At 30.9% G+C, this 12,617-nt stretch overlaps 1 protein-coding gene across 1 annotated transcript in view; it reads right to left on the minus strand.

Annotated features, from left to right (window-relative positions):
- The window catches only part of LOC108691820, a 42,142-nt gene that overhangs the window by 6,052 nt on the left and 23,473 nt on the right, over window positions 1–12,617 (minus strand). The window contains exons 10-14 of the mRNA XM_018199734.1: window positions 11,700–12,146; window positions 1,488–1,630; window positions 1,024–1,211; window positions 667–769; window positions 420–581 (exon numbers count right to left, since the gene is read on the minus strand). Coding sequence (XP_018055223.1) covers window positions 420–581; window positions 667–769; window positions 1,024–1,211; window positions 1,488–1,630; window positions 11,700–12,146 — 1,043 coding nt within the window. The remainder of the gene's footprint in view (window positions 1–419; window positions 582–666; window positions 770–1,023; window positions 1,212–1,487; window positions 1,631–11,699; window positions 12,147–12,617) is intronic.

Raw genomic sequence — 12,617 nt, forward strand, 5'->3', positions numbered from 1 at the left:
TAAATAATCCGATATTCTGCTGTTGGTTCTTGATTTAAAAAAATTAAAGAAATTAAAACTGTATATTTGATTATGTTTACAACACATACAATACTTATTTGTATAAGAAGAATTTACACTCTGCATGCGCTTATATCGGACCACATCGAAAGCATTTTATTTAAACAGCTTTGAAGTTGCATCCTGCATTTCGACGGAAAGAATGAATAGTAACGTTTTCTGCTGAATGTTCAGTGACGCAATCTACTAAATGCACAATGATGTAACCTATCCGATGCACAATGAACAGGGACTTACTTCACTCGGAAACGATTAGTGATTCTATAGTTTTAAAGTTTCGAGATACGCTTCTTAATTTTTCGAAGGAAAGTCAAGCCGTTATCTGCATTATTTTAATATTATATGAGCCGCAAACTTACTCTCTCTTGAAGAGGATACCAATGTGGCGTTGGATCGTCGAATATCTTGTTTTCCAGCGGCATTCGCACCTCGCCGAGGAAATCGTTGCGACCGAACATGTCCGAATGCCAGACCGTCAGCCATAGTGTTCTTGTCTCCAGACCACCCAGACTCATATGGAACTAAAATCGCGAGATGACAAAACATCTCTAATTGTCATGCAAACAAGCAATGGATGATTATGCCAATTCACGTTGGACAACTTACCTTCAATGTTTCGTTAAACTCTGGATTTAATGTGTGTTTTTTCACTTTCGTCTTTCTTTTACCGCTTTTCGATTTATCTGGCAGCAAATATACCTTGACGTATCTGGGAGAAGGAAAAAAGAATAAAAAAATAAAAAAATTATAAAAATCTGAACATATTTAATTTTCAAAATATTATCTTTTATAAGCAATGCTTATAAAAAATATTTGTAAAACGAAGTATGAACGGAGAATAAGATTAAATTATATATTTTTGTATAAAGAAATAATGAAATTTATTCTATTTAAATATAATAAAAAAAAAATGGACGACTAAGTAGACGCACATTATGATAGCTTTAAAGCTGGGCTACTTACGGATCCGATCGTTTGCGCTTTACATCTACTGGCGCGAGGTTCTTGCACTTGGTCACGTGCACCTCAAACGTCAAATTCTTGTAGTCGTACTGCAAGGCGAATTCTACCTCACCTGTGACTACCACGGATCGACAACAACGTCCCTCACCCGCACCACTGTATACCGACGCCATCGAGTCCGAACGTGCCTGGAATCGCGAGAATTAGGGTCGTGAGGACTTTAGAACGGTGATCTCAGAGTCGTAAAGTTCGCGTCGTTCTCCCGGTGAGTGTGCCTGTCTGCGTTCTGTTAATCCAAGTGAGATGCAACGGTGCAATCTACTTCGCGTTAAATCGCAATAATAGATATGGTTTCTCTTGGGAATAAGAAGGGCAATGGGTTCGAAACGTAGCTAGCTGCATTCTGACATCCATCCTCCATGCACGATAGGCGAACAAGAAATTTTTACCGCATTACAACTTACCCCGAGACTCGACAGAGACGACCGAGTGGCGAGATGGCCCGGATCGATATCGTCCATATCTAAGACTGTATGACTAGAGCCTGCTCGTGATCCTGCTCCGATAATTGGCGTGCTGCATGCTTCCGACAAACTGCTTCCATCGTCTATGTATAATCACAAGGAAACTTGATTATTCAAACTGATTCAGTGTCCAATTTGTCAAGAGATAACAAGAATAGAAGATAAAGTTCTGTTTAAAAAAATATTCATGCAAGCTTCAAAATAATCATCAATGTCATTTCAATAAGTATACTTTCGAAGGTCTTGCTAAATATTAGTAAATACAATTTTGTCATTGGTTCGATCAATTAATTTTATTCTTCATTTCAATTAAATTTCAATAATGTATAAGATAATATAGGATATAATTTATAGATGATAATAATAGTCGTATTTAATTTATTTGTCTATTTTAATTAAAATTTTTTACTTTAAAATAATTTAAAGATTTTTGTAATTGTTTTAAATAATTTTTCATTTGCGCACATAAGTCTTTATATTTTTCATATGAATTATATTTATATGCACTTATATATATTTTATTATATTATATTTATTATATTATGTTTAATTAAGTATAATTATAAATAATGTCGATTAAATTTTTCTACTACTTTTGCCGTCTCTTCAGGTCTAATATTATGTTGCTTTTTAACTAACTTATTATCAATTCAGGAATATTCATCGCGGACTCTTTCTGCTGTTCGTATCGCGTTGAGCATTTGGCGAAGATATTCGCGGGAAATTCTAGCTCTGAATCGCTCTGTGACGCTTTCTTCTCATTAATAATCAACAGTGATTTCTTCTCTTTCTTCGAAAGGATTGGCAGACTTCCGATTACGCATTTCATTCCGTTGTTCAAACTTCCACTAGCAAACGAAAATTTGCTCTTTGAATCTGAGGTATTGATCAAGAAATCATCCTTGCGACTTGCCAATGAAGCTTCGCTGTTGACATTGGATGTCTGCAGAAACTCATCTTTCGATATCTCATATTTACGTTTTGTCAGAGGAATTTTCTCCAACGTGAGTCGACTATCATTTTCCAATTTTACAGAATCGATAGGTGAAATCTGCAATTCGATGGACTTCGTCTTCTCTTCTCTATTCATTTTATTCGCATCATTCGATTTTGAACGCGAATCTGTTTTTTGTCCCGCGTAACAAGAACTACAGCAGCACTCTAGCAAACAATTCGAAGCAAGACGTTGCACAATTTTACTAGTGGTCCAAGATTTTCGAGTAGAAAATTCTTTGAAAGTTGAATAACGGGTACCCTTTGCCATTCTTTTTGCATTAATTCAATTTTTGGACTAGATAAATTTTTCTCACTGGCTAATTATTTTTATTTTGTTGTCTTGATTCATACCTCGGAGCGAGTTTACGAAAATCAGAGTGAGTTTCACTAAATTATACGAAGATAAAGATTTTGTCTCACGTTAACTTTCTATTAAACTCTCTAATAAAAGAATATTATTTATTATTAAAGATTTAAAATTAAAAGTAATAATATTATATATATAAAATAACATTTAATATTTGCTGATTATAATAATAGGAAATGTCGAAAGAGATGTAATGCAGAACGAAACACTCGTTATACTGATGGATTTGTTCATGTAAAGAACATTCGTTCTTTAGCTAAACGGAACAGGGACAGTGATAATATTTTTCCTTCCTGCCTTTCTGAACGAATAGCATGTTAACAGTGTTTACGTTCAAGGCCCAGTATCTGGCGAGTTTTGATAACGACTTTTGGTACGATAATTGTTGACGAAGAAGTCGTAAAATCATACAGAAAATCCCTACACGAAAAAAGAATGTTATTTAAGTAATGATACAATTTAAAAAATTTTTTTTCTTAGATATTTAAATTTTTAATATATATTTCATATTTATATATTTTTAATTTGTTCTGGATCAGTCTTTCACCTTTTTTTGTATTAAAATTTCATTGTTAAATTTCGTTGTTTATCGATTTCACGATTCTCATTTGTGTTTCTTGCAACTTGACACGATACTTATCTGTCTGTCTGTGCGCATAGACTGCATTATGTTTGCGAAACAATATGCAAATTTAGTAGATTTGTTAAAATAGATAAAAAGCAAACATTCCTAAATGTATCTTATGTAAGTGTCACGTTATAAAAGCAGACATTTGCTTTTTACTTACTGTTAAGTTGATCAACATTATGCTGAATAATGGCGAAATGATTGTAATGAACAATTAAATGTTGGGTAATATTATTTACCGATAATCAACGTGATAGTTGTTGTTTTGCAATGCAACCTAATCATGTCCGATAAACATTCCGATAACGTTAGAGTTAGATGCGCGCGAATCAATTTACAGCTTTTGTAAATAGATGAATGTGTGCCAAGGTGAACGCAAGATATCGCCGCGCTTCGTCTGAGAAAAATGACTTTCATATGTGCAAATACGTGTATAGCGAGCTCTATCAATTTCGACGTCATCAGTCAAAGAAAGTTTGTCATAATCCCACATAGATGTATCTAAGAAAAGTCATTCTTCACATTTAATTGTATTATATTGTATCACAGTATTATATTATCATATACGTTACTGTATAATTAAAACTGAATTTTTTAAATTTTACATGGAAAGGACACTTAAAATGGTTGTTAAAACGTCAAATCTTTTTATAACAACGTTTATTGTGCTTAAGATTCCTAATTATTTTTATAGTCTAATAAAATTTTCAGATTTGTATTTAGCTAAATTTTTAGATACTTCAACAAAATTATTCTTTTCGTTTTTAATATAAAGTTTTCTCTTTAATATAAAGTTTGTCTCTTTTTCTTTTAATTAATTTTCTGAGAATTAGCTGTTTTACATTTCGTAGTATGTAATTTAGTTCGTCGCAGACTGTCACTAAAATTAAGATTGATTCTCGTAGACACTCCCGCGAGTTCATGTCCCACGCAATACGAGATGGGGAAGGTTAATTAAATCACCCGGTCCTTCCGAGCGCAAGTAATCATGCGTCTGTCTCGTCAGCAATAATTTCGCCACCATCGGATTGTCTTTCTGCGAATTTAATCTTGCTACCTCCAGTTCTCATCGCATGGACGCAATTCGCCTGTTATTCACATGTACGCGTACACGTACGTGAACACCGTATCAGGGACATAGTACTACGCATTGAGAACGTGGGCGAAAGTTCCGTAGTGCCTCGCTGGATACAAGAGAATTCACAATCCGTTTCAAAACGGTCGATTAGGCAAATTTATCTGTTAATCGTAATAAACATAATACAAATGAAATTACAAAAGAAATTATGTACTTGGTGAATAAATATATAATTAATTTTTCAACTCTTCATACGTATTTCTATCATTTTCGTGATATATTTAATAAGTAAATTTCTATAATTGTATTTAGTCAGATGTTACTTTGGCAAATGCTTTTATTCAATTTTTCCGGCATTACACGTTTATTATTTATTACATGTTCGATATCAATCATTCTATTTTATTTTGTTATCATTTTTTTCTTTTTTTACATGTTTGATATCTATTCCGTATATTTTTTTTTAAAAAACGCTATTGTACGTATTTGAGAATAATTAAATTATTTCACTACCGGAGTTATTTGCTAGAATCGTGGAAAGGATTGTATGCATGTATACGATTCACCACATACGCAATAATCCGCATTAGCAATTATCAAATTACTCTATCAAAGCATGCAGGATGTATTACTGTAATAAATTAATGTCTAAAGAGTTGTTTTAATTAATTTCTAAGTAACATACAGTAAGTATTCGTACAAGGAAATTTTTTTATAAAAAAAGTCTTATTTGTAGAAAATAACATTAATTAGCAATTTTATGCAATATATTCTGTGAATTTTATGCAATATATTTTATGAATATATTCTAATTTTATGCAATATATTTTATGAATATGTTCTGTTTTAATAAAAACAAACGAATTTCGCATGTATTCCTGATTTTAGAAGATAAATTTCTCAACTGTACAAATACTTTTTGAGCATCCAACAATTACAATTTTTAATTTTTTCTTATTTTTCAGATAATATATTTTCTATAATTAATACACATCTCTTTGGTATATAATTTTAAGAAATGTACAGTCTATTTTATTCTTTATAAATAAATTGTTAATCAGTAAGAAATAATCGTCAATTATGACGAATCGATGTTAAATTGATGTTGAAATCATTGTATTGATATTGATTTAACATCAATGATTCAATGATTTGTTTCTCACTGAATATTTACTTTTAAAAAATAGAGCTTTTTTTAAAAAAATATTTTCTCTGTATGAAATATTTTTTGCACTGTAGATAGTGCCAGAAATAAAATTTTGTTAATTGAAAATATTTTTAAACTTAATTATTTATTAAGATTATAATAAATTTTTTAAACAGTCTTCCGACATCTTATATTAATTATTTTTAATAAATAATACCTATATTTATTAAAAACGTATTTTTATTAATTAAAACGTAGAAAGATTGTTTAAAAAAATTAATCTTTATAAATATTTAGGTAGAACTATTAATAAATGCATTCATCAAATCATTTTTTCTGTAAAAAATTAATAATAAAAAAAAGAAAAACAATATAGAAAATTAATCTTATTTTTTATACTGCATTTTCTTTTTATACAACATTGGTCAAAGCAACATATTCACTCGATTTTGTTAATATCGGTCGAAATGAATCATAGAAATCTGAAGGAGTAGTGATGGGTATATAAGAGACGTAACGCGTCCTATTTCATGATTGTCCATGAAGTGAAGAACCTTCTAGTAATCGTACAAAAAGCGTGACACGCATTCAAAACTCACAGCAACGATATTCAACGATATTTTGACTTTTTTAACGTCAGCTTAATCCTTTCCACAATTCGTTCGTTCTAGAATTCTAGTTTTTGGGAATTTTTCTTTTACATTTTATATATTTCGGTGACGCATAAACAAAGCTCTTAAGAAACATAAAAAGATTACGAATTGTTTATATCAGAATTAATATTGATTAACCATGTTTCATTATAATATAATCTAAGATACCTTATATACATTTGCTGTTAGACAGCTTTGTTATGCAATGGAAATAAAATAACTCGAATATCCTGCACTGCTTGCGGCAAAACAGTGATTAAAAGTTGCATTAGTCCTTATTCGCACAAAAATTCATCTGGTTTAATTAACATAACAACCATCGTTGGTTGGTGAATATAGAGCATTGCAATGTCTATGACGTTGAACGTAAACCTGTCGCCGACCGATCTCTAACGAACAAAAAAAGATGAACGAGTCTGACTGGTGAACGAGTATGGAGTTTCGCGACTCAGAAGTCACAAACGAGCAACATATAACGTAGAATGTGTGTAAGCCGCATATGGTAGTCATGATGTATTGATGTAATTTTACGAAAAATCTATCTTTTTTTAGAAAATTAAGATGAAATATTTTAATTAAATTCATTAAATTTTAAATAATTGAAAAACTGAAAGAGAAATAAAACATATTTAGAAAAATAAATTTAATTTCTTTAAAATATATTTAATTTATATCTACTTTGTATACATCATTTATAAAAAAATGTTAAGACAAAATAATGTTAAAAAAATTTTCATGTTCAATCGATTTAATCAGAGTATGTATTTTTTATCGAGTTCGAGCTCGACTTTGCTCCAGTAAGCGTTGAATCGATTAATGGATGTATGTAATACTGTATATTAAAGAGAACTATCAAAGTAAGGAGCATAAATAGAACAAGATTTTATTTTGACGTTTAATTATAGGAGGATTTTTATTCTACGTATTTTATTTTGTATTTTTATCCATGAATACATATCAACTACTTTAAACTTAAATATTAGAGGAGCTCCTATTATGAAATACTGAGTTCATTTTGGATAAATGCTAGAAGTCTATAGGCAAAATTTAAAAAAACAATAGATCATTTTGAAGGGAATTTAATAAGCTTTAAGATAACGTTATATAAAATTTAATTCAAATCATATTTTTTTTTTTAATTAAAGAAATGTAAAAAGTGAGCAAATCGCAAAGTCCAAAAATTGTGCTTCTAATATGAGATGCCCCGAAATCGATAGTAAAACGCGAAGTATATCAGTATTGCTAATTAAAAACTTTATTTAATGCTTCTTAAATGCAAACAAACACAGCCAGGCCTGCAAGTACCTTGCAGAAATAAGCACTCGTTCATTCCGGTTGTCTTTTTTATTATTGTACAATAACATTTATACTTTAGCAATGATTTTCACTATAACATAGAAGCATTATTTCATATTAGAAATACCCTGAGTAACTCATATTATGATTTCTATTATGGTTTTACGATCAAATTAATCTAATTAAATCTCAAATCTTTTGTAATTAAACAATTCAACATATCCCGTATTTTTCTTTAGTATGACCGTAACTCTATCACTACATGAAAAATTTATTGCTAAATTTTTATTTATTAAATAATAAACAAAATTTAAAAGCTCATCTCAATGAAATTTGAAGACATCCAAATTCTAAAATCTTGTTTTACAATGACTACAGACATGATCTAATAATGAATTTTCTACTAAATACTTTTCAATCCAAGAGCAATAAATTTATGGTGGAATCAATAGATAGCGTTTAGCAGAAATGCCGCTATCTCATATTCAGCGCTTATCTCATAATAGGAGGCTTTCCTCTTTATGTATAATATTTAGTTTAAAATTTAATCACATTGACATTAAATTCTATTTTAAACGAAACTTTTATTCGTAAACAGAATTTCATACATGAAAGAATAATCGTTCGATGATGAAATTTTATGCACACGATTTTTTTCCTCGAATCATGAGTTAAAGAGTGGTTTTCTCCGTTATCGATTCGCAAGAGACGCAGTTGGAATCGGGAGTGGCAAGGACCTTATAATTTCATTAGATACTATATTGAACAGCAAAAACTGAATTTCATCGGAGTAAAGTTAATTTATTGCAATTAATATAGATAATTGCTGAGTTTAAAGCAACATTATTAATATGGATAGAAAAAATTATTTTGTAAATAATATTACTTATTTTAGTTTTAAATAAAACTATATAATAAATATATAACAAATATTAATTCTTACATATTGCATAATGCATATTATATATTGCATATTGAATTAAAAAATAATTAATATAAAACTTTTATTTATCATGACATTAGAATTGTATGAAAATATAATATAATTATTATAACTTTAAATGTATGTATTTAGATTTGAAAGATCCATATAAAATATAGATATATTAAAAGAAATTAATTAATTTCTCTCTCTCTCTCTCTCTCTCTCTCTTTCTCTCTCTATTATAAGAAATAAGAATATATTTTTTTAGCGAGAAATATCAAAACAAAGAACGTTTTTAACGGTATCTGAAGTTGCAACTGGTTCTTTCTAACCACTATTTTTAACTGCGATAACTTGTTATATAGGCAGGAAAAACATAGCTAGGTTAAACTATTATCGAGAGACATTCACATTCAAAAGTAGACTGGGTTAATGCTCGACAAACGTTGCGATATATTTCACCGATCGATAAGCCGGTCAAACACATAATGGTGCATGAAAACATTCAAACTGTTGATTTATTCATGTGCAAATACTCACGAAAATATATGTTTCATGTAAATTCGGTAAATAAAGTGGAAACTGAGGAACAATAAATTAAATTCGTTACAAGCAAGCGAATTTATGATGTTGAATATGCACAAATGTTGCTTTTACGACATCGCATTATGAGAATAACAGGGCGAAAGGTTTAACAAGGTACGCACATGCGGAGTGCGTGCGGGTGCGAGGAGTGGCCCTTGCGTGGCATTATCGATTGTCGTGCGGGAACTGCGGGGAACTCGATAGGGATGTCGGAGAAAAGAAGGGAAACTTCGTAATAAAGCAGTTGCACCTGTTACACATGGGTGAGCACCTGAACGAACGCGCCACGTTATCAGTGTGCGCATTCTATTTGTCGTGCATAAAAACGCGCATTCTCTGCAAAAATGAAACAGCACACGCGTTTTTCCGTATTTTGCAAAGAAAAAGAAACAGAGGCGATTGTTTCCGTATACTTCAGAAACTGGAGGACGCAAGAGAAATTGTTCGTCTTCAGAAGAGCTCTGATTTCCAAAGAAACGAAGAATATATTTCCCAATATGATAAACAAGAGAATGGATACAAAGACTCATTCTAGTTAAAATTTGTGTAATCTGCAAATTAATATCCGTTCGTAGAATTTAATTTCAAAGATTTTTATATTAGAAAATAAAATTATTTTTGTATAAAATCATAGCTACTTTTAATTGTAACATTCCATATTATTTTTTTAATAATCGAATATGGATAGTTAGAATATGGAATATTGGATAGTTCTTTTGATTTCTGCTTTATATTATAATAATTTAATTGTAATAATTAAAATAAACTTTTCATAAATATTGTATAAATATTTTAAAATGAATAGTTTCGGATTCATTTAGTATATTTTTTGTCTCTCATTTATCGTATATTTAAGGTTTTAACTTTTCCCTGAAAAAGTTTTTCCTTGAACTATCTACTAATTTTATAGTTTATATCTTCGATATATATTTTTTTCTAACATATTATGAAATCTACTTATTCTCTTCTTTTTTTTAAAAAGATATATATAACATTATTGGCGGAAGGATAAAAGGTACTTTCATAAAGGTTGCGTGTCATGATCGTGTTTTATAATCAAGTGCTGGCCAAGAAAATATAATGATGATGAAAATATAAATATTATGATGTCCAAAAAATGAAACTTTATGATGTATGATCAAGCAATGGATCATGATCGTGATTCATGATTGTAAATGAATTAATTGAATTTATGCCAGAGAAAAAAATGTGTGTGTGTATGTTGTGTGTAACGAATAAGAAGGTATCAGAGAATTAGTTCAGACTTGATATTACATCAAATTTTATGCGACGAGTAGTACGCTCTCGCAATATCCCGATTTTCGCAGCGTTTACGCCTTCAGAGGAGACAACTAAAGAATTTGCCGTCACTCGGATTGTTCAAGTTTACAGATAAAAATCACGTTCGCTCTCGCGCATGTATAAGTATACAATATAGCCCCTTGTCTCTCTTTCTCTCATGATAAAATCGTTCAACAGTACATTTTTGAAGTGTAACAGGCAATTTCTTTTTGATAAAAATTTTCAGAAAGATTTAATTTTGCTTAATAAAATTTTATCGAATAAGAAAATTTTTTCGAAAAAGTTATTACTTGTTTCATCCAGTAAACAGACTGAACATAAATAAGATAAGATTACTGAGAAACTATGCGTTTTAAATTTCCGAAAACTTTTCGTTTCCCGCCGTTCACCTACAAAGAAATTTACAAACGGTTTCTCTTTTGCCGTGCATTTTTCTTTACGATGACGCTCACCGTATAATTTCATATTTACACTTAATCATTTGCATGGTGCGCGCTACGTGTGCGTGACGATGCGACCGCCTAATTTATCACGCAGGAATCACACATATCCACCGACTGAATTTCCTTTTATCCATGCGCGCTTTCTCCTTGTCTCTCAAAACTTTAGCCTACAGATTTAAACGTGAGAAATACGTTCTCTCTCCGTCTTTTTTCATTTTTGTATAATAAAAAAATAATTTAATAAAACACATACATATAATAAATAATGATCACTCACTGTTATTATATTACCGTAAATGTAATGAGATTTAAAATAGCAGAATATTCTACATATAATTGATGACTGTAAGAATATATCAAAAGTCGCTCCCATACTTTCTCCCATTATAAAGATTGTCCATTAAAAAATTACAAGACCTTCCTAAAGTTTTACGAGAAAGTACATTGATATTTTAGTTGCAAAAGTTATTATCCAAGTAGCTTAAGAAATAAATCAGAATTTCAGTATACGAGAAGAACTCTAAGAATTTATCTATTAAAATATTACACATACATTCTCTTCTCACTATGTATTGATCTTTAAAAAATCTAAAAAAAATTAGAAAGCACTAATATGCAACGCCTGAAATAAAGATATAATAAAAAATAAAATTGTCAGGAAATCTATAATTAGAAAGTATTCGACTTTTTATGGACGATTGTTTAAAGAAACATGAATATAATATGACCTACCCGACGTGAGCGACATCGTCTGCTGCCTCCTCGATCTGGAATTATCTCGCTTGTTGGTGGTCGATTGTGAGCCGGAAACTTGCAGGCCCGGTGCACTGACGGCACGTTTGGGTCCGCTGCCGATCCCGCCGGATCCGATATTGCTGTTTCTGGCGAAGCCGGGAGGTCGATATCGAGCGGATTTGACGCCGCTGTGCTGTGGCAGGAAATGGTAGACACTGTGCGCCTTGTGCATCGATGACGAGGTCGACGTTACTGCTGTTGTTGCAGATGACGATGACAATGATGTCGTCGTCAAGCCAGTCGGCGCGCTCGGCACAGATAGTCGCGGCAAGGAATTAGTAGCCGCACTGATGGCGGATTGCATTCCACGTGGAAGCGTTGTTGCTCGCGATTCTCCACCGTATTCCAATTCATCTTCTGTATCTTCGTCGCCAGCTGATGCACCTGCATTGACGGTTAATAGTTGTTCTCTTGTCGAATAATATTGACAATACCAATGTTCGTGAAAGTACAATGAGTAATCGTCTCGTGAAAGATGAATAGTTTCTTTGCGATTTACATGATTATATATTATAAGTACAATTTAGATATGATGAGCGATTTGTGATTTTATTAGACATTCAATTGTGCGTGTATGTATATATTTACTATTTGCATATAATGCCGTTCCATTCATTTAATCTCTCCATTGGAAGTATTTATTTATTGGTATTTGTGATTCATATACGCATCAACGTGTATAGAAATTACTTATTCATAAATATTATGCATTCATGAGATGCCATTCATTCGAATAGGATGACAAAGTCTAAGAAACATTATTGTATAAAAAAATATTAAACATTGAATAATTTTCTTCTCATTTCTTTTTATGGATATAAATAAATAAATAAATAAATAAATAAATAAATATAT

The sequence above is a fragment of the Atta colombica genome, unplaced genomic scaffold (assembly GCF_001594045.1).
Source record: "Atta colombica isolate Treedump-2 unplaced genomic scaffold, Acol1.0 scaffold52, whole genome shotgun sequence".
NCBI classification, from domain to species: domain Eukaryota; kingdom Metazoa; phylum Arthropoda; class Insecta; order Hymenoptera; family Formicidae; genus Atta; species Atta colombica.